Source organism: Rhincodon typus, chromosome 28, assembly GCF_021869965.1.
Source record: "Rhincodon typus isolate 14 chromosome 28, sRhiTyp1.1, whole genome shotgun sequence".
Classification (NCBI taxonomy): domain Eukaryota; kingdom Metazoa; phylum Chordata; class Chondrichthyes; order Orectolobiformes; family Rhincodontidae; genus Rhincodon; species Rhincodon typus.
Window position 1 is genome coordinate 20453178 of NC_063359.1, and position 23314 is coordinate 20476491.

A 23314-nucleotide genomic window follows, 5' to 3' on the forward strand; every position below is an offset into this window, starting at 1 on the left:
CCCCGTTGGATGTGATAGGCAGGCCGGGCAGTGGGGAAATGGCCACGGTCGAGCTGCCGTCCTTGCAGGAGCTCAATGTGCAGGAAGTGAACGTGTCGTCGGCGGTGCTGAAGGCGGCCGCTCACCATTATGGCTCGCAGTGCGATAAGCCCAATAAGGAGTTCATGCTGTGCCGCTGGGAAGAGAAGGACCCCCGGAAATGTCTGCAGGAAGGGAAGAAGGTCAACGAGTGCGCGCTGGATTTCTTCAGGTACAGTAGCCACACCGAGCTGGGAGCTGACCGGCTCCCGCTGCTTTCCATCACGGCCTTCATCCACGGGCTGGATTTCTTGCCGCCTTCACTGTCCGTCAAAGTGGCATTGCAAATACAGCACTGTTTGGTCTCGAAGCCAAATTGTCTGACCATCGTTGAGATATTTGGATGTTGTCAGTCGAAAGTTGGCTTTCACTAGGAAATATTAATAAAAGATACAAAGCAAACGAAGTTTTTGTGCTAACGGATCAAATTCCAGCACCTTGGCAGTTTGTTCACAATGACACCCTTTTTTTAGACATGGTCACTCCACAGCTTAAGGTGGTGTAGTCAGGGAAGGAATGGATGACCATCAGTTAACAACGGAGGGAGCAGTTAGGAAAGCCCTAGAGTCTGTCTCAGTCAAGAACAGTTCTGTTCGAAAACAGTGAGTGTGATGGTTCCTTTAAGGCACGCAATCAGAGCTCAGCTGCTTAAGAGAAGACCTGACAGGGCAAGGGTTTTAGTGATAGTAGACTCGATGGTGAGGACTACAGACAAATCTCTCTGCGATTGCAGTCATGACTCCAGGGTGGTGTTCATTGGGGCCAGGATCAAGGATGTTTCTAACAGCTGTAGGGTAATCTAAAGTGAGAGGGTAAACATTTAGAGATAATTAACAAAAACAGAAATTGCTGAAAAAAGTTAGCAGTCTGGCAGCATCTGTGGCGAGAAATCAGGGTTAACATTTTGGGTCCAATGATCCTCCTTCAGAACCCTGTGTAAACTAGTTGGGCAGGTGAATGGGATACAGAACCGAGATAGAACAATGTGTGATGCACTGAAAAATGTCAAAAAGTCAAGTCAGTCTGGCAAGATGAGGATATGTAATCCAGTTGGGACACAAGTGAATTTGGCAAAATTGGATGGTATTTATTTTCATGCAATGTCTTGTGAATAAATTGAGGGTACTGATTAACATAGTTATGATGGCATTACTTTCACAGAGATAGGTTTGAGGGATGGACAGGAATAGCGGCTCCATATTCCAAGTGTAGAATCTTTAGGTGAGATGGGAAGGAGTGTAAAAGAGGACGTAGTGTCGCAGTATTGATGAGGGAGTCAATTATTGCAATAAGGTGGGATGCTATCTTGGGTTTCTCAGTTGAGGCCAGATGGGTAGAACTTAAACAAAAAGGGAGCAGCCCTAATGTTGCAACAGTTCTATCCACCCCCCAAAACAATCAGGAAGAGAGAGAGAAGAATAGATATGTAGGCAAATATCAAAGTGTAAAAAGAATTGATTTCAACTTCCCCAGTGTTGGCTGGGCTATGCAAAGTGTGAAAGGTTTAGTTGGGGTGGAATTTTTGGTGTATCCAGGAGAATTTTTAAAAGCCAGCATGTAGAAAATCCTATAAGGAACAGTCTATGTTGGATCAGATTTGGGTAAACAAAGCCAGGCAAGTGGTAGAACTGTCAGTGGCCAAGTATTTTGGTGATAGAGACCAATACTCAGTTAGACTTCAGGTAGTTGTGGGAAAGGACAGAGATGGACCTGAAATAAAAAATTTGAATTGAGGATAACTGAACTTAATATAATAAGACAGGACTGACAAAAATGGATTGGGAGTAGCTGCTGGAAGGAAAATCTACATCAGAGCAGTTGGAATCTTTCAAAAGGAAAAAGTGAAATTGCAGGGTCAACAGCTTCCTGGAAAGATGTAGCGTGGGACCAAAATGCCAGAGAACCCTGGATATCAAGGAATGTACAGGATTGGATAAGGGAAAAAAAATAGGAAACTTATGAGAGATACTGAAGGCTCCTCGGAGGATTCGATCGGCCGAATGGCCTGCTTCCACACTGTAGGGATTCTATGATTCTAAAAAATGGGTAGGCAAATGAGGGGATTATTGATAGTAGGCCAGGACAGGAGAGAAGCTGAATAGATTATAATGAGAGCCGAGATTAGGAGAGAATGTGTAGGCTATGCTGAAAGCAACCCTCGTCATGACAGGAGCGGGGTGTGGGGATTGGTAACAAACATGGAAGAATGGTCTTAGGCTCTAACGTTATTGAACTGAGTGTTCAGTCCTTGAAACCGCATGGTCTCCAAACTGAAAATGAGATGCTGTTCTTCAAGTTTATGCAGATGCTTGCTGCAACACTACAGATCACCAACAGGAATGTTGGCGTGGGAACATGCTGGTGTATTGAAGTGGCACCAATGCAAAACTCTGTCATTTTTACAGGCTTAATGTAGGTGTCTGCAAACTGGTCACCCAGTCCACATTTCCTCTCTCCAGGTAGAAGAGACCATAATGTGAACAGCGTATTCAGTAGGTTAGATTGAATGAAGTGCAGCTAAATCGGTGATTCATTTGGATAATGGAGTCTTGGGCCTTGGTTAATGAGGAGGGAGGAGATAACTGGACAAGCATTGCATCTTCTGGAAGTGCATGGGAAAGTGCCATTTCGGCGTGTGATGTGTTGGTTCTGGTGGATGAGTGGACCAAGGTTTCCCAGAGGGAATGAGCATAGCAGAGTGCTGACAAAGAAAGGGAATATGTGTCTAGTCATGGCATCCCTCTGGAACTGATGGAAAAGGCGGCTTATGATCCTGTTATGTTTTAGACACAGCCCCTCAGGAGAACGGAATTAGCTACAATAGTGACATTTTTATATTTTCGGCATCTGTCCAATCATCGTCTGTTCCGTGAGTGAGGTTAGCACTTTTGTGCTGCAAATCTACATTAAACAGCATGGACTGAGTTTAGTTAAACTAATTTCAGGGACAGCCTATAGAACTAGAAGACAAGAACTTTTGTTCAGCCAGGACTGAATTCAGACCTGGTCCCAAATGTGAAAGACTAACTACTCGGCTGAGTTCTCCGTAGTGAAAATTTTTTTGTTGTTTTTCCTGAGGTTTATGTTTTCCTCACTTTTGTTACTGTAGTTGGAGTCTAGGTTTTTATCATGATAGAATGAGTTATGTTGAGTTTAAATCATCTCTTAATTTAAAAAAAAATTGAACAAGTTTAGTACATCCAGCTTGACCATGCACAGCATTGAACTATGTCTGACATGATATTAAGTCCTGTTTTATTGATAGACTGATTATGCAGTAAATAGTGACTGACAGTTAACTATCAACCTGTGTCCGGATACATAACTTCCTGAATGCGCAGTTGTGCTATGCAGTGAGTCGGACTGATGATCCTAAATCAGTAATGTGGTATATGAATTTCTGTGCTAGTGTGATATTGGTTTGGACAACATTTGCTCGTTAATCCTGAGTGTGCAAAGAATTAGGTTGGTGCTCGGTGAGAATCAATTTTGCAGCATCAAGGCCATGCCTGAGCTAATGTGCCTGGCTTAAAATTTAAATAAAGCAGAACTAGCAGTCATCATCTAACTGTTCTCTATGGCAACGTCTCTACCATTCAAATCCACTTGCCAATGAATTAACACCGACTTCATCCATAACAGCATTAAATATTGTTTTCCTTTTTTTTAAAGTAATACTCGTTCTGTAGTGATATTTGTTTAATTTTATTACCATTCTGGAAAAAATGTTCTCACCAAACTGTTTACTTCCAGAGCAGATAGGGCTTAAACTTGGGTCTTCAGGCTTAGTGGTTTGGACACTACCTCTGCACAATAAGAGACCCCTTTTGTTACCATTTTATGCTATTTATTTATATCAAATTGTAGTTGATTACAATGCAATTTAAAAATACATAGTGCACAGGACGGTAAGTGAAGATAATTGCACGGCATGCTACAAGACTAAGTGACAAACTTTATAAGGCATGTGAAAATTGTTTGGACCATTATGATAAATTTTGCATTTGGCCGACTTCCCACTGTCTTTTTTTTTTCTCTGTCCATTGCAACATGTTTACTGTTATTTTTCTATTATTGAAGGATTTTGTAGAAGTGTCTTGATGTCTTGTTTTCATCAGGAACAGAATTGATGCTTGGAAATATTTTTCTCCTAGGAAGATAAAAACTCACTGCAGTGAGCCCTTCACAGAGTACTGGACATGCCTTGATTATAGCAATCTGCAGGAGTTCCGTCGATGCCGCAAACAACAAGATGCTTTTGATAACTGTGTGCTAGACAAACTAGGTTGGGTTCGACCAGACCTAGGAGAACTCTCAAAGGTAAAGCTGGTTATTTAACCTTTCCCAAATGCTGAGAGTTTAATACAGTTAGAATATGTTTGAAGTCCATGGAGTTGTATTTTAAAGTGTATTTGACATCAGGATGTCTCCAGAACTTTTACAGTTGAAGTGTTATGTAGACAAAGGCAGCAGCTAGGTATCACAACTAGTTCATCTTTTGAAGATGTTCTTGAGATGCAAGTGTTCACTTGATACAGGAGCAGCCTCACTCTTGTTCAAATAATCTTCTGGACTTTTTAACTGTACCTGAGCAGGCATTGGTTTAATCTCTTGTGAAAGATAGCACCTTTGCTAATGCAATATTTCATTACTATAGAAATGAAAGAGCTGTCCTTGGCAGTATACTTTTAAAAACTAGCGTTGCCAGTGATCCAAATTACACTAAGGTTTTTACTCAGGATCATAGCAAAATATTCCATCAAATAGCCTTTTTCACTAATTGATCTCCTAAAGTTGTGCATTGTACCTCTGATAATCTCCTGACATGAATTGATTCTGTTTCTTAAATACTCAGGGCTATTGGACCTATCTATTATGCACACTCTCCCAGTTGTGCCTTCCAATTGTTTTGAATACCTTAGTGTCTACATGCCTCTTAGTTTGACAGATTATCCTGCACATTTATTCTTGATGTGAATACATTTCCTGTGTTCTATTTATTTTTCACCAGTTTATAGGTACAGTAAATCTTAAATGAGATAAGTATATATGGTATGGACAATGTCCTCTTCCTTGCACTTTTCAATGTTTGTGCAGTCTTTTTGTACTAAATTCCTCATGAATGTTCAAGACAGAAGTGCAGTATTTAAGTATTGGTTAAGAGGTACACTTTAATTTTGCAAGATGAAAAACTTTAATAAAATGTGTATTTTTTCAGTACTTGAGTTCTGTACTACCAAGCAAGCATTTGCAGTATGATGTGGAGCCCTGACATAGCCAAAACATGATAAAATGTCAAAGTAGGTTGTGCATCCCCAATATTTTGTTAGCTTTGGTAAAAGGTTTTCACTACTTCTGTTCCACTCAATTTGTATTTGCATGTGTTATTTTTCCCACTGTTCATCACTGTTAGTATTAATATTTTCATGGAATCTACTTGTAAAGATGCATCTCTTGGTTACTTTGATTTTGATTGTGGACTGTATTAGGAAAAAGACTTGCAACAAAGGACTGAAGAAGAAATTGCTGTACTATTAAAAAGAAAGGCATTTGAACCTAGTTGCAGGTCTTTACACTGCTTGCGCAGCAAAAGTGTTGGAAGATGTAACTAGATGGGATGGCATGGCACTGGGAAAGCAGTAAGCAGCTGATTTGGTTTGTGCAGCTGTGACTATTGTGGATGCCAAAGGTCATCAGCCCACTGACAGCTGTCTAGTATCTGACCTGAAATGTCAACTTTCCTGCTCCTTTGATGCTGCCTGGCATGCTGTGTTCCTCTGGCTTCGTACTGTGCTGCCTCTAGTGTTTGGGTAGCTGAACGGCTTGAGTGTGAATGATACGTTGAGAAACCCTTTCTCTGGAAGGGGAGGTGGTGTGTGTATCTGTCTCAGCTAAATTGCTTGAAGCTTTTTTAAAAAAAAATAGCCAGTTTTATTCACCAGCTGCTGTGAGCTGTTGCTTTTAATTAATAAGTCAGAGACTCTATAATTTGATAACTAGTTACTCTGAGTCTCCTGCAAAGAACTGTAAGATGCCAAAGGAAGAGCTTAAAGGTTTTTGCAATCAAATGGAACATCTCCAATGACTGGTGCCATTTAACTGTATTCCCACTATTTTCTCCTCCATCCATAAAAGTGATTCTTATTTTTCTGTCTGTGTTGGGTGGGTTTTAGAAGGAATTTAGAGTTTTAACTAATAATGTCGTATCTGATTTTTCCCTCTAAACTTCATGGCTGCTGGGAAGCTCCATGCACGTTGACCAGCCAGCTAATGAATGGTTTCCATTTCTGGAAACCGCTGCCGTGCAGGGACCTCTTGAGGTCCACCCAGCAGCAAAATAAGAATGTGGGGAATGTTCGTTAGCCTGTTACGTTAGCTACCTTCCAGTCTAGGAATTGTTCTTGAAAGATAACAACAAATGCATCCATTCTTTCTAGGGATCCTTCCTTAACGAATGTAGATTATCAGGCCTAGGGTTTATTAGCCTTCAATCCCACCAATTTCCCCAACACCATTTCTCTAATAGTACTAACTTTCTTTTTTAGCTCCTCCCTGTGTTCCTCAGCATTTTTGGTATGTTATTTCTGTCCTCCTTTGTGAAGACAGAACCAAAGTATGAATTGAGTCAGTCAGACATTTCTTTGCTTTCCTATCTTAAATACCCCAACATTTCTGACCCACACTTGTCTTCACCAATCTTTTTCTCTTCACATACTATAAACTGACAATAAAAGTTTCTATATGTTCCCCACAAGCTTACTCTCGCAATCTAGTTTCTGTTTTTAAGATCAATCCCTTTGTCGTTCTTTGAATTCTAAACCACTCCTATTCCTCGGTCTTTTTGGCCCATTTGTATGCCTCTTGGATCTAATATTATCTTTAATTTCCTTTGTTAACCATGGGTTTGGCTACTTTTGTACCAGACAGGAATAAAAAGTTGTTTTAGTTCATCCATGTGCTCTTTGAATGTTTGCCATTGCTTTTTCACCACCATCACTTTAATTAACACCCCCCAGTCTATCATAGCCAACTAATGCCTCATACCATCCTAGTTAGATCTATTAGAATATATTTTGATTCAGAACACGACTCTCAGAATCAACTATGTCATCAGTGATCTCCATCTTGATGAGGAATTCTATCTCTTTATGGTCACTCATCTCAAAAGAACCTCAACTAGAAAAGAATAATTAGCACAATACCCAATATAGGATGACCTCTCATTGGTTCCTCAATATACTGGTCCAGAAAACTCTCCCCCCCCCCCCCCCCCCCGCCATATACAATCCAGGAATTTTTCCTCTACAGTATTCTCACTAATTTGATTTGCCCAATCCGTATGCAGACTAAAGTCAGCCATAATTACAGATGTTCCGTTTGTGCATCCATGTTTAATTTCCTGTTGAATTGCATTCCTGACATCACCCCTACAGTTCAGGGGATTGTGTATAGTCACCACTAACAACTTTTGTTCCTTGTCTTTCCCAGCTCTGCCCATATAGATTCCACGTTGTCAGAGCTTATATCCTTCTTTGCTATTACATTAATTTCCTTTTAATGCAATGATGCTGCTTTCCTAAATACTGAATGTGCCTCAATAGTCAGTTCCCTCTCTGGCCACACTACAGCCATTAATCTGCAATCCAAACTATATCATACCAGTTTTTGTCTATTTGCACGATTAATTCATCATGTTCTTGCAAATGCTGCACACATTAAGGCACAAAACCAAAGGGTTTGTCTCTTTAACGTACCTTGTCCTGTTCCCATTATTTTTCACTGTGTCCCTGTTTGATCCTGGCCCTCGATTTCTCTGCCTATCACTTCTTATTCCCCTTTTCTGTCTTTTGTTCTTGTCCCTGATTCCCTTTCCTCTGACTCCTTGCATAGTTACCCATCATCCTACTATTTTACTTAAAGCCTCTTCAACTACTTTAGCTAATACTCTATCGAGGACATCAGTCCTGGTCCTGGCCGAAATGTAACTTGCTCTGTTTGTACTGCTCCCACGTCCCAAGAACCAGTTCCAAAGCATCAGGAATCTGAAATCCTTCCTCTTCCACTACCTTTTCAGCCACATATTCATCTGATGTATCTTGCCATTTCTACTCTGACTAGCATGTGATGCTGGTAGTAATCCTGAACGCTACCTTTTTGAAGTCTTATTTTATAATTTACTTTCTAACTCCTTATGTTTTGCTTTTAGGCCCTCCTTTTTTAACCGACATTGGTACAAACAGTGTGTACCATGGCCGCTAAATGTTAACCTTTACCCTCCAGAATGACCTGTAGCTGTAGTGCTAATTTGTTCACCGTTGAACAGAGTTTAGTTGTTAGGGGTTGAATTCTGCTGTGCACTTGCTGAAGTATTTTTCAGTGTTAATTTTAACTGCCATTAACCTGTAGTTTGTGCATGATTATTTAAGGGAGTTAAATATCTGATCAGTACTTCCTCTGCCTACAGTGATGAGAAAAATGCTTGATTAAGCACAACTTAAAACAATGTTGGAGATTCAATTTATTTTAGCATATGAGTTAATGTTTACAGTATTTGATGTACTGACAAGGATTTGTTCATTCAGTTGTGGGAATGTTAAATATAGTATACAGGCAGTCCCTGGGTTACGAACAGGTTCTGTTCCTCAGTTTCTACAAAAGTAGATTTGTATGCAAGTAGGAACAAATACAATATAGTATAAATTAGTTGTTCGCAAGGACAAGCAAACATTTGCATATCGAATCTTTAATGTGGGATTTTGTTCTTAAATTGGATGTTCACAAATCAGGGACCTCCTGTATATAAAACATTTTGTACCATTATAAGTTGATTTGAAGTACTTCAATTTTTGCTAACTTATGTTTTATGAAAATAAAAAAATGTATTGTGCTTAATACTGTCAATAAGGCCTGCCATTGGGTTACTGCAAAGTTTTTAATATCTGATATTATATAATCACCAAGTAGAGATTTGCAATAGATATTGATCTTTTCACCTGAATTGCCCAACAGGAGGAAGCCACAATTTGTTTTACTTGCAATGAAAAATTAGTAAAACATATATTTCCTTGAACTGAGATTATGGCTGCCTCATCTCTTTCCCACCTTCCCTCCCAAAATGAAGTGGAACTTCTGTGCTTTAAATTGTATGGCACAACTAAAGATTCTTAGCTCTTTTGAGGTGTGTATTAGGAATGTCTCTTCTTTTCAGTTATTCTCTTTTAAATTAGTTTGTACCATGGCATCGTGCATGCAGACTTCATGCACATCCTACTTCGGAGTTCCTCAGCTAGCTTGTGGCTTGGCTGTCATCCAGCTATAAATATTTTGCAGAATTTTGAGGAACTATTTGCCAGTATCCTCCTCGGAGAACTGAACTCAATGTTAATAGTTGTGAGAAAAACAATTCTGTACCAACAATGGGCATCAAACCAAGATTTTGTTTCACTTCTTGTCACTAGGCTTTACTATTTGTATATTTCATATTTTGATTATAGATAAACATAAAAATAATGTAATTTAACAGTGTGCATACGATTTGAATTCTAAGGCCTACACTGAGGTTCAACATTTTGTAATTCATGCTCTTTTGTTAGTAATAGTGACATTATTATTTTACTCTGAAGTAACTCTGTACCTGAGCTGTCTTTCCCACAAAAAATAAATTCAGTGTTAGTAAATTACCTATGCTTTTCTCACAATCAGTAGCAAATTACATGCAGGTACTTAGTAGGTAGAAAATGACAACTGAATTGGGATGAAGATATTTGTGCTTGCCAGGCGCAACTTTCAAGGAATCAAGTGGCCCATTGTATTTCAATGGCTGACATTACAAAATTCATGGAAGTAGCATTATAAGCATGATACCAGAACTCTGGAGTTATACCTATAGGAAAAGAATGAGCAGGCTGTCATTTTGCTGTTGAAAATATAAAGCTGAAGCGTTGCTTAATAAATTTATGTAAGGATTAACTAGAAATTTTAATTTATATAAAGTTTGAAGAGTACACAAAGGGAGAGAGTGGTGCCTGCTTTTGGGGAGATGCCAAACGAAGAGCCTCTCAATGTTGGGTAGCCATCAATAAATCAAACAGGAAATTCAGATTAAACCTACTTTACATACAGTGCTTGTGGCAAATTGTCTAGGTGCATTTAAGGAGAAGCTGGAGCCACATATGAGAGAAAAGGAATAAACTTTATACTGAGAGTTAGATGAAGAATTGGAAGCTGCTGATTAAGTGTAAGCCCTGGTATGGATGAGTCGGGGTAAAAGCATGATTCTGTGCTGTATATTCTACATGGCAGTTACAGTGGCAATGTAACTCTTAGGTAATTTTAACTTTTTAAAACTTTTAATATTTTGATGTCTGACTGATAATTTGTTTAAATGTTGATACTAGATTCTTTTGTACTAAAATTCAATGTCTTTGCACATTCTGACCACACACAAGACATGTTTGAACCTTCAGCATGCAAACTTATTTAAGTCATATGGTTGAGCCAAGCTATGATGCATTATACAATTCCACACTGTTTTAGAAGTACGCATCAGCAGTATCCTCACAAAAAACTCAAAATTGAATTGATAGTTTCCCTAAGATCTACACACCTGGGTGAATTGCTGATTTTTTTTTTCACAACAGCTCTTGTAAATATGCAAAGTCTATTATACAGTAATTTTGTTATTTCATCTTTCTCAAAAGGAGGGGTGTTGTTTCAGAAGTTCTTTCTATACTTGGCATGTATCCACGATAGCACTTTATAAAGCTATGCAAGAGTTCTCATAAAAGACATTATACAATTGAATGAATAGTATTGATGTAAATTGGGTCTGTTATATGAAAGATATGATGACCTCTGTTGTACATTTGGTTGTAAATCAATCAGTTCATGCACCACAGGAAAATAATATTGTGCCAGATGACTAGATTTAACATGTTCCAGTGTAAGACTGGGTCAGCTTTCTGAACAAACAACGTTGACTTGGATTATGGTGTATTTTCAGTTTATAATATTGTACTTGTTACTGAGCATTACAACCTCAAATTGTGTTGTGGATTGTGTATTATTCACATGGTTCTAAAGTTGAACTTGTAGGTCCAAATTACAATAACTAAATTACAAACTGCTTTTGCTGGGAATGTGGTATACACTTTAATGATTTTAATAAACCATTTGTCACTGAAGAGAAGAGAGCTGAGCTAACGTATTCAACAGCCTCATCTCCGATTTTTATTTTTGTTTAAAGTGTAGGTAGTACTTTATTTTTTTAAAGTACGCAGATAATCTTTAGCAAAAGAGTGAATGTGACCATTCCTTGGTTGCTGCCTTAAATTTTGGTCAAGAATCATCAAATAACACACTTGTGCTTGTAGATGTCTTTCAGTAGTGATCTTCTCTATATAGATTTGATTAGCTTGTGTGGCTTGGAATTTTGGCTGTGATTAGCAATAATCTTAATTAAAATTTAATCTGTGAGTAAAATATTGCAGTAAAGGAAGTTATTTTTGTAGCTTGGTTTCACCTTTTGAGCTTCACTGAAATTTTTTTTGCAAATTGGTTAATGCTTGGTTGAGTTCCTAATGTGTATTATACTCAGAAAAAGAGCATAGCACATGTGATGTGACGTAGATATACTTCCATATGAACTGTGGGTGTTTGGCTTTGTGAAGAGCACTTCTCTGGGTCAATTCATTGTTTCCATTTTATTCCACAGGTTACCAAAGTGCAGACAGACCGACCAATCCCTGAGAATGTCTATCGTTCCAGGCCAAGGCCAGAGCCTAATCCAGTCATTGAGGGAGAGTTACAACCCGCCAAACATGGCAGCAGGCTTTTCTTCTGGAACTGGTGAAGGACAAAGTAATACTACACATCCAGAGAGACTGAGGAATTTAAATAATTTGTGTGTGATTGTACGAAGCCAAGTAGGTGTTTAATGATACCTGGGGCCAGTTGTACCACAGACATCCTTATCATTGGTGTATACAAATAATGTTGAGAGAAATAAAAATATAATTTAGCCATGCTCTTGAAGTTACAATAATGTTCTCTTTCAACTTCCCTCACATGCACAGGATCAATAAAAATTCTGCATTTATATAGCACCTTCTAACCTAGTCAAATAACCCCTCCATAGGTCATGGGAATATTATCAAATAAAATTTAACCCTGATGGAGCCATACAGGGATATTTGAGCAGGTGGCCAAAAGCTTGGTGATGGGGGCAGAGGTTTGAAAGAATTCCAGAGTTTAAGGTCTCGCCAGTAGAAGGCATGGTTGTCAATTATTTAAAGTTGGGGTTTAAGAGACCAGGGTAGGAGAAAATAACAGATGGGTATTGTTGGGGGCGGGGGTGGTGGTGGTGTGCAGTGGTGGTTGGAGTCATGAAAACCATGCTTGTGCGGGCAGTGAAGTTGTAAAAGCATTGATCTGTACTAATTACGTGTACAGACTAAGTGCAGTACCATAGCTATAGATTTGTTTTGATATGCCTAAATATTGTAAGCATTTCAGTTGTAGAGCTATCACAAACATAGAACATTACAGCGCAGTACAGGCCCTTCGGCCCTCGATGTTGCGCCGACCTGTGAAACCAATCTGAAGCCCATCTAACCTACACTATTCCATTATCATCCATATGTTTATCCAATGACCATTTAAATGCCCTTTAAAGTTGGCGAGTCTACTACTTTTGCAGGCAGGGCATTCCACGCCCTTACTACTCTGAGCAAAGAACCTACCTCTGACATCTGTCCTATATCTATCGCCCCTCAGTTTAAAGCTATGTCCCCTCGTGCTAGCCATCACCATCCGAGGAAAAAGGCTCCCACTGTCCACCCTATCTAATCCTCTGATCATCAACATATATAAATTTAAGAAAGTGGTGATGCCAAACCTAGAATATTGTGTGCGGTTTTGGTCCCTTTTTCTGAGGAAGGATGCTTTTGCTGTTGAGGGAGTGCAGCGAAGGTTTACCAAGCTGATTTCCTGGGACGGTGGGACTGGCGTATGAGGAGAGATTGATCAGGTTACGATTGTTTTCGCTGGAGTTCAGATAAATGAGGTGGGGGTATCTCATAGAGGCTTATAAAATCCTAATGGGACCAGACAGGGTAGATGCAGAGAGGATGTTCCTGATGGTGGGTGTGCCCAGAATCAGGGGTCACAATATGAGGATTTGGGGTAGATCATTTAGGACAGACATGAGGAGACATTTCTTCATCCAAAGAGTGGTAATAAATTCCACAGGCTCACCACAGGAAGTAGTTGATGCCAAAACATTGAATGTATTCAAGAGGTGGTTAGATATAGCACTTGGGGTGAATGGAATCGAAGGTTATGGAGAGAAAGCAGGATAAGGCTATTGAGTTGGATGATCAGCCGTGATAGTGATGAATGGCAGAGTGGGCTCGAAGATCCAAATGGCCTCCTCCTGCTCCTATCTTTTATATTTGTCTATACAGCCAAATGTTCAAATCAATTATAGAACAGATTAAAATTGTTCAGAGAATTCCTTCAGAAATAACTGGGGACTTTGTGTGTGTGTGTGTGTGTGTGTGTGTATAATCAATCTGTTCAGAAATGTTGTTATTGTACACGTTTGGAACAGGTGGTACTTGAGCCCAGGCCTTTTTGGTCCTGAGCTGGAGACTCCTTAGTATTTAGCCAGGAGAGTCCTGATTTGGTATTGTAACCTTGTGAAATAGTCACATGAAGATTAACAATTATTCTTGCCATAGTCTGCTTTCTGGATTCAATAATTTCAGAATGCTGTATATTGAATAGATGGGTTTTACAGATAAGTGCAAAACATGACAACTAGTGATGAACAATAACTTTTGGATTTGCATTTGAGAAACTTGTAAAACAAGGACTTAAGTAGGAAAAACATTCAGGTGCAGGATACCAGTTTGAATCTTTTTTTTAAACTTGGCTTTTCAGAAGAGTTCATTAGTATTTGTAAAGATTTGGCTGTCACAAAAATGAATAATACACTAAAATTCGGAAGATTTGATCAACATTTATATCTACAAAGGTCCAAACACAATTACTCGTTTTTCAGACAAGCATATGTTACCTAACGTGTACATCAGTCACAATGTGCATGCGATTAATTTGGTGTAAATAGCAGATGGTTCTTGTTTCCTGAACAATGTAATGATTAACAATTTAAAGACATGCAAGTTTACAGTATAAAATAAGCATTCAGCCCACTATCTTTTTATAGAGCAATCTGAATCTAATCCTGTTTTCTGTCTTTAACCAATAGACCTGTAACAACGATTGCTTCCAATACTTTCATATTTCCCCTAAAAGCAAATTGGTGTTCACTTCACTTGTTCCATGTAGCGCAGTTGCTGAATTATGGAACGCTATGTGCTAACTAATCCTCTTGTTACAACTTTCATCATTGGTTCCCCAATCAGATGGAAGACTGCTTTAGCTATTAATTCTTACTGAAATTCAGTTATAAAAAGCTTTCCTGAAGTATGTGCTGCAGTGGAACTGATCACAATATTTCAGCCTCTGATTGATAGGTAACTAACTATCGTTGGGACTATCCTGCTGGATCTATGCAATCTGTAGATATAATGTCCTTTTCATAAATTGGGCTCTAGTCCAGCTGGTGATGTAACCTTGGGAAAATTTAATTTTGTTCAACCACTAATATTTATGCAACTCAATATTCTGTTCTTGTCAGATTCATGACCAAGAAAACCTACAGACTTGTGAATTGTAACAATTATGCACAACGTTCAGAAAAGGACACATAAAGATTCATGTTTCTGAATGTGTGCTATACTTGAAATGCTGATTTTTGGATCATCTTATTGCAGATTGTTGATTGGATTGACCCAAGCATGACATGAGTATATTGTGGTATATCCACTGTGCTGCAAAATATTAAGAATTTCTGCATTTCGGGGATTAGAAACTTCAACAGATTATTGTCACAATAGCCCATTATATTCACTTTAACAGCTCACGTTGTAACAAAATATTAATTAACTCGGTTTAAAGACAATTACAATTTAGTGTGCTGTTTTTCCCAGCCTTTGAGTAAAACCCAGTTTTGCTCATGTCTCTTTGGTTTCATGTTTACCCAATGGAACATCTAAAAATCTGATTTATTGGCAAACATATCAAGAATGTTCTGTATGATGGGTTGTAGATTTAAATTTGAACAAACCTGAGATTTCCATCGCCCCAGAGACGAGGGCAGCAGATGCACAGGAGAACTATCAATTCTCCTTTAAACTTTGCGTCATCTTGACAAATACATTGTCTTTGTTCATTGTCATTGAGTCAAAATCTTAAAGCTGTGTATCCAGTAGCACAAGAGTACTGTCACCCCACACTTTGTTGCAGGAATCACCACTGCCATATCATTAGCAACTATGCATGACAATAAATACTTGTGTTGTCAGCAAATGCTTCATTCTGCAAAATAATAAATTTAAATGTAATTATCATATTAGCTTGCCTATTAAATTTTGCATTGATCAGAAGTACTATATTAATTGACAAATAGGGACTTTGTTTATTTTGTATAAAATACTTTTTCCTTTCCTAGACTTGTACAACAGTAGACTGAATTTCCATAACATACAGGAGCAGAATTAGGCCATCGAGTCTGTTTTGCTGTTTGATCTCAACTCTGTTCTCCTGCCTTCTCCTTGTAACCCTTGATCCTCTTCCCAGTCAAAAACTTATCTATTTCTGTCTTTAATGTATTCAATGAATTGCCTTCCACAGATTCACCACCCTCTAGCTGAAGAAATTCCTCCTTGTCTCCGTTCTAAAGGGTCATCCTATCACCCTGAGTCTGTGCCCTTAGATCCTAGTCTCTCCTACTAGTGGAAACATCTTCTCCATGTCCACTCTATCCAGGTCTCTCAGTATCCTGCATGTTTCAATCAGATTCCCCCTCATCCTTCTAAGCTCCACCGAGTGCAGACCCAAAGTCACCAACTGCTCCTCATGTGATAAGTCCTTCATTCTCACGATCATTCTTGTAAACCTCCTCTGGAAGCCCTCCAACACCAGTACATCTTTCCTTAGATATGGGGTTTCAGAACTGTTCACAATATTCCAAAATAAACAGCCTCAGCATACACCTCTGCTCTTGTTTTCTAGTCCTCTTGAAATGAATGCCAACGTTACATTGGTCTTCCTAACCACCAACAGAACCTGCATCTTAAGAGAATTCTGAACTACGCATCCCAGGTCCATTTTTTTCTTCAGATTCTGAAGCTTTTCCCTAATTAGAAAACAGTCTGCACCTCTTCTTCCATCAACATTTGCCACGTTGTATTCCAACTGCCACTCTTTGCCTATTTGACTAGCATGTCTAAGTCCTTCGCAGCCTCTCTGCTTTCACAACACTACCTGTCCCTCCGACTATCTTAGTGTCATCTGCAAACTTAGCAACAATGCCCTCGGTTCCTTTGTCCAGATCATTAATGTATAACAGAAATAGTTGTGGTCATAACATTGACCTCTATGGAGCTCCGCTAGTCACTGGCTGCTCTCCTGAAAAAGACTTTTCATCTCTATTCTGTCAGTCAGCCAGTCCTCTACCAATGCCAGTACGTTGTCCCAACACCATAGGCTTTTGTCGTCTTAGCAGCCTCCTGTGTGATACTTTGAATTTCCAGATGGCCTTTGACAAATAGATTAAAAACCACTGGCTCTCCGTTGCCTAATTTGCTTGTTACTTCCTCAAAGAATTCTAACAGATTTGTCAGGTGTGACCTCCCCTCGACAAAGCCATGCTGACCTAGCCCTATTCCAACTGTTTTCTCTTCTGACGGAATTTTAAAAGTATTCATACAGCTGAGGGAGCAATTATAGTTTAATGTTGACACCAGCGGTCCATTTAGCGCCTTCAGCTAGTGCGATATAAATGTTTGTGATATCACTGTTGTAATTCATTTATATATCTCAGGACTGGATTTGGGTTTGTGGTGATGAATTGGATGACCGCAGTCATTATTTGAGCTGCTCAATATTGGAGGAAATGGCCACATCTTCACTGGCCTGTTCTCAAGCAATTAAGGCTGTATGCATTTCCTGTTCAAGATTGAAACCTGGCACATCACCATTTGGGTCAGTTGCCAGGTTGTGATTGATGTTAACAGCATACCCGCTGGTTGAATGCTAAGACATGGGGCTGTCAGTTTGTATGTTGTGGAGTGTGTGCCAGTAGGGGCTAGGAGATCTCGGATGAGTGTGTGTCCTGCGGTCCTTTGTCAATGGGAATACATTGTTAGCCAACAGCTAGTGGCATTCTTTTAGGTGGATGTTTTTCCTGTAGACATCAAGAGGTTTATTGCATCTTAGCTTCCTGTACTATCTAAGCTGTGTTGGTCTCAATATTCAGAAAAACTCTTGAGCTCCCAGAGGTGGATAGTTACTGTGTTTAAGTGGCACATCCTAGGCTTGTGACTATCAAAGGATTTCTTTCTACTGTGGTCTATCTTTTCTCACATAATTTTTGAGGCTTGAGCCATGGATTGGGTGATACTTATGGGCAAAGTGCAGAAGCGGTTTGCCATTGCTATCTGCAGGAGACTCCTGTTCTTGCTGCCTGTCATCCTGTCTGAGTGAATCAGAAAAATGTACAGACTGATAATTGACTTTTGGCAACTTTACAAGTACCAGGACTTGTTTACTATGGAAGGTGCATGAGATTCAAACTTGGAGCTTGTGCCTCAAGAGCATTATCCCAACCATGTACTAAGGGAAATAAATTGATTTTGGTTCTTTAATGGATCCAGTATAAAGCTGCTCTTCATTCTTAATTCATTGATATGAATGCAGGAAATTGACAATTCTCAATAGAGTTTTTAGGTAAGGCACCTGGACAGTTTAATGGGAATTATCCTAATCCATATTTTGCAATGCACTGAAGTACTCATTACTATCTTTGGGAGATTTCCTGATACTGACTTTATTCAATAAAGTTCAACAAAAAGTTTAGAAGAAAATATAGTTTAAAATTTGAAGTATATATAATCAGCAGTGAACTGACGTGATTATTTAAAGTTCAGTAGAATTTATCAAATATAATTTTCTAGCTAGGTAATCAAAATTAGAAAATGATACTTCTTATGCCTCAAGTGTTCTATTTTAAAATTGATAGTACACTAGGTTTCCAAACAACCCTATCTCTGTCCATTTTGAATATTAGGCCCCCACTTCTATTACTCTCGTGTGACCCTTTGAGTAAGAAAACCAAATGCAACCAGATAGTCGCCTGGAGTGGCAACATTTGGGTGTAGGGGGCGGGGGCGCAAGAGGAAATGAATGACCTGGCCATGAAACTGCACAAGTTAACAAACTACCTTCAGTAGTGGGAATGGAAGCTACATCACATATATGGGCATTCATATAAGGTAAGAGCCATAGTCCACAAAAGACTTCAGTGTCTGGACAGACAATTGTATCGCTTAAACAGAAGCACTCCACCAGCGTGGGATAGTGAGTATGCAGGCCTCCGAGAACTTGCATGGCCGCTACAGGGATTGAACCCAGGCCCGTTGGTATTATTGTGCACCACAGGCGAATCGTCCAAGCAACTGGGCTCTATACCTATCGATTCTGTTGTGTGAGCTCTATACCTATCGATTTCAATATGTTTACACGTCGTCTTTCTGCTACATTTTCGGACTTCAGTGTTTCTTGTTCAATTTGTAACAGTTTTACAGATTTGTACGGGCACGTGACTTCAAAAACTGCAAAACCAGTAAATAATATCAATTAAGGTCGTTTAAGCCACTGAATGGTAATAATTATTAATTGTACTTCTGCTACGGTTAGCGGATGATTTACAGGCAATTCAGACATCGTATTACATCAGGTGAACATAAACATTATTATGTGCGTTTCTATCCTATAGAGAGGGTAAAACTGTACAATCATTAACACAATTAAAATACGTCTGCAGCTATAAATGCAGTTTATTTTTATTTCCACAATATGAATTTTCGAAGTTAATGATGAGGTTGGTGGGGGCTGAAGACCCTCCATCCGGCCGTGCCAAATACACAGCAGAAATCCAACCTTCTGCTAATTCATGCAGTGACATCGCCTGGTTTCTGAGACATTTCACTCTGAGAATGCACCTCAACCAGAATTGCTACAAGGTACTAAGGGGGCTGACAAGTTAAAACAGTGGACGGCTCTTGTGGCAGTGCTACAGACGTGTGCCATAATGTCTCCGAACGGGTTGCTTAAAAATATCTAAATGCTGCCCAGTATTAGGAAAGTGTCGAACAGCCAACATCCCACATTACTGGGGGAAAGCAATACTCGCACCCGTTATCGGCCAACGATACAGCCGAGCTGACTTGCTCGCCCTTTCGTACAATTCATTCCCTTTTCTATCCCAGGATAGCTCAGTTGGTCGGGCGGCTAGTTTGCGATGTAGAGTGATGCCAATTCAATTTACGTATCCACGATGGACCCAACCTCTCATGAGGTTCACGCTCTCCGGTTAAGTCACCCCTAGCCGTCTCTCTCTCTCTGATGAGGGAGTCACTCTACGGTCCTCTGGGGATCTAGGTGACTTTTCCTGATAGAAGCATGTGTGAAAACTGAGTGGTGTGATGAAACAATTGCCTAGACAGCATCTTATAGCTGAAAGGGCATGGAACGGAGGCATTTGGGACCAGTTCAGTTTTTGAAACCTGGTAGGCATGGACGAGATCGGCCGAAGGGTCCGTGCCGAATGACTGTTGTATGAAATGTCTCTGGAAACGTCCAATTGGTAAAACGGACCATAACCCGAGCACAATCATGAGGTAAAACATTGTAACGGAGCTCTCCCCGTGGAACAGAGAGGAGATCTGTAGGCTGTACAGCAGCCTATATTGTATAAGATATGTGAGTGTAAGCAGTGAATGGTCTTGATTGGGAAATGCTTTTTGTGATGATGCCCTCTGGAGAAGTTGGTATTAAATTGACAGGGCAGCCCGGGGTCAGTGCACATGGTGGCCCACCTGTGCTCAAATGACCAGAAAACGCCATTGGAAGTGTATCCTGCAGTTCCTCAGCAGACAATAGAAAACAAGCAGCTGGTTTGGATTTCCTGGGAATATTTTAACAGCTTTAATAAAATGCACTTACCAAGCAACATTACAGTTTGCCCGGAATGCTGGCAGTCGAACAGAAATATATTTACACTTACTGTAAATCATTCTGACACTTCCATTATCACAAGGGTGCAAACACTGGATGCCAATCGTGTCTCTGAAGTTTGTTTATTAATAATGATTAAAGCCATGGATCGCATAACTTTCAGACTGTAAGTCACGTCTGATGTCCTGTTTAAGATTGCTGATTAGCCATGCCCTTCTGTAAAAGCAGGATATCTTTATTGTACAATGTAATATTTCAGTATCTACAGTGGCCAAATGGATCCTACCTTTCTAACAATCTCGTTGTCTTTCCCCTCCCGAAACACTTCGCTCAGGTTCGTTGGCGACAGCAAAATATACAAGATGTATCAAGTGTGATTAAAGCCCCCTTTTTCTAGGGATGTTCAAATGTGTGTTGCCCTACCTTTTTAGCAAAGATTTCTGTGAAAGTGGTTCTGGCGCAATGTTCATGCAGGTTTTGGACCTTTTCATTTTACCTGAGATTGTGATTAACAGCCCCTAGAACCAATGCATGTTCCGTGTTCAACTTTTTGCCCGCTTTGTGTGAAATGATTGGAAGGATTATAGATACGTAAAAGACAGAGCAGAGTGTAATGTCTCTCAGAGGATATCTTAATGGCAACAAAAACAGAAGTTACTGGAAAAGCTCAGCAGGTCTGTCAGAACCAAAGAAGGGTTACTCGACCCGAAACGTTAACTTCGATTTCTCTCCAAAGATGCTGACAAACCTGCTGAGTTTTTTTTTCCAGTAATTTCTATTTTTGTTTTCTGACTCCCAGCATCCGCAGGTCTTTCGGTTTTTATCTTACTGGCAAGTTGGCTGCTGGGAGAAGGAATGCAAGACTCCGCCTGACGAGAGGAGTTCCCCTAAAGGCACAACCCAGAACCTACCCCACAAACAGAAGAAAACACAGCTTTCAGTCAAACTTGGGTGGATCTTCTGCCTGCGAGCGGCTTCCGTTCGCCAGTTTGCGGATGAATTCGGACGTGGTAGTGTGCTTTCTCAGGCGTATTTACAGCAGGCGTACGGCGTCCGGCCCCTCGAGTGTGCTCCACTATTCAACCAGGTCATGGCTGATCTTTGTAGTCCAAATTCCTGCCTACCCTATAACCTTTCAACCTAGACCCCGTCCCACCTCAATGCTCATCAAGAATGGATCTACTCCCTCCATTAAAATAGTCAAAGATTCTGCTTCCTCATCACGATCCAAATACTGTCCCGACTCTAAGGGAAAATTCTCTTCTTCTGGTTTAAATGGTCTACTCCTTACATTTGAGACCGGAAGCCCCTAGGTCTGGACTGTTCCTTCTCGCTGGTTATTCTTATAGGCAGGAAGACTCTACTTTGTTGGGATTATTTTCTTCAAAAGTCTGCAGTTTCCCCGATCACTCATGGTCCCTGTGCTGACTGGTTCACTGTGGCTCCTCATCCTTACAACATTACCCTCTGAAACTTGTTTTCAAATCCCTGCATGGCTTGTCCCTCCCTCCGTCTGTGACCATCTCTGGCCCCCATCAGGTTCTGGAGTTCTGAGCTCCCCTGATTGTAGTCTCCACTACCAGCCCTCCTGTCATTAACTGTAAAGGTCCCAAACCTGGAATTCCCTCCCAATCGTCCAAAACTTAGAGGGCATAGGTTTAAGGTGAGAGCAGAATGATTTAAAAGGGACTTAAGGAGCAACTTGTTCACGCAGAGGGTGGTGCTTGTATGGAATGAGATGCCAGAGGAAGTAGTGGAGGCTGGTACAATTACAACATTTAAAAGGCACCTGCATGGTTATAAGAATCGGAACGGGTTAGAGGGATATGAGCCAAAAGCTGGCAAATGGAGCTAGATTTATTTAGGATATCTGGTCGATATGGATGAGTTGGACTGAAGGGTCTGTTTCGGTGCTGTGACTGTATAACCTCTCTCCCTATTTCCTTCTTATGATGCGCCTTAAATCAACTGTTCTGGTTGTTTGTCCGAAACTCGCCTTTTGCACAGTTGGACTCAGATCACGTAGTCATTCCAGGACCACGCCATTGTCATTGACCATGCTCCTTGTAAAGATAGTTTACCAAGTTAAAGGCGCTACTTACATGCACGTTGTTCCTTTAATTGTGCACTTGTGCGAAACCTAGTGAAATGCCTGTGTTAGAGGTTAACAACTCTGGTATACGTGGACTGTGAGAAGGAGTTCTTTACTACCAGCGAAATGTTAGGCAGCTCCGTAGTCAACAGCCCCGGGATTTAAAGGACGGGACCGCTGACTGGGACAAGTTCATTTTCCCCAATGACTCTTCAGCCTCACATTGCACGCACATTTTAACTCGTACTTTTGGTCGTACCATTTCTTTTCTTTCATTCCATAAATTTGTCTACGTGAAAATTGCTCCTAAGGCAACTTGTCTCGCAACTTTAAACTGTGCACATTTCTGCTTAAACAGAGTATTTAGTCTGGACTAAATCCGGTTGCAGGAAAAAGCATACTGCCTAGAAGGAACGGATTAAAGGCGTGCGTGGTCCCAGAGAGATAATGGGCCGTGGGTTTGTGCTGCATATTTCAGGAGACTATTTCATGGACCTGACTATTTAAATCATGCACTTTCATTAAGAGGAACACACATATTGTGAGGTAGCAAGAGCTGCAGATGCTGGACTCAGAGACAACAGTGTGGAGCTGGAGGAACATAGCAGGCCAGGCAGCATCAGAAAAGCAGGAAAGTTGACGTTTCGGGTTGGAACCCTTCTTCAGAAGTTTGTTTCTTTCTGAAATGCATTCATATTTCTTAATAAAAAATGAGAAAGGACGTGCAGAAAGGAAAAGTGCTACGTGTTAAGTGGGTGAACAAATCCTTGAGATTGAGAGCACATTTTAATGTTTAAATTTGTAAAAAAAAAACTGGAGGTGGTTCAGTTATGTTATGTTACCATTTTTTTCACAATTTCACACCAATGTAATTCCCCCGTTTATGTTTCGCACACTTTGCTGCTAAATTGCCCTTCAACAAAGGCTGTTTCTTCTAGCAATCGTGCTTCGCAACAATTTAACCAGAAATCAGACCTTTTGCAAACATTGTGGGCTAAACAT

General features: G+C 40.1%; 1 protein-coding gene across 1 annotated transcript; it reads left to right on the forward strand.

The window, feature by feature from the left end:
* Positions 1 to 34: 34 nt before the first annotated feature.
* On the forward strand, positions 35 to 12103 carry ndufa8 (NADH:ubiquinone oxidoreductase subunit A8). Its single transcript, XM_020510561.2, has 3 exons — positions 35 to 250; positions 4233 to 4398; positions 11792 to 12103. Exons 1-3 carry the CDS (start codon positions 39 to 41, stop codon positions 11927 to 11929), a joined length of 516 nt encoding a protein of 171 aa, XP_020366150.1. The 5' UTR covers positions 35 to 38; the 3' UTR covers positions 11930 to 12103.
* The last annotated feature ends 11211 nt before the right edge of the window (positions 12104 to 23314 follow it).

Bases quoted from the DNA above. Each gene is read 5' to 3' on its own strand.
- ndufa8 (XM_020510561.2), top strand. From the start codon at position 39: ATGGCCACGGTCGAGCTGCCGTCCTTGCAGGAGCTCAATGTGCAGGAA. The intron at 251-4,232 runs GTACAGTAGCCA...TTTTTCTCCTAG, and splicing joins TGCGCGCTGGATTTCTTCAG to GAAGATAAAAACTCACTGCA. The intron at 4,399-11,791 runs GTAAAGCTGGTT...TTTATTCCACAG, and splicing joins ACCTAGGAGAACTCTCAAAG to GTTACCAAAGTGCAGACAGA.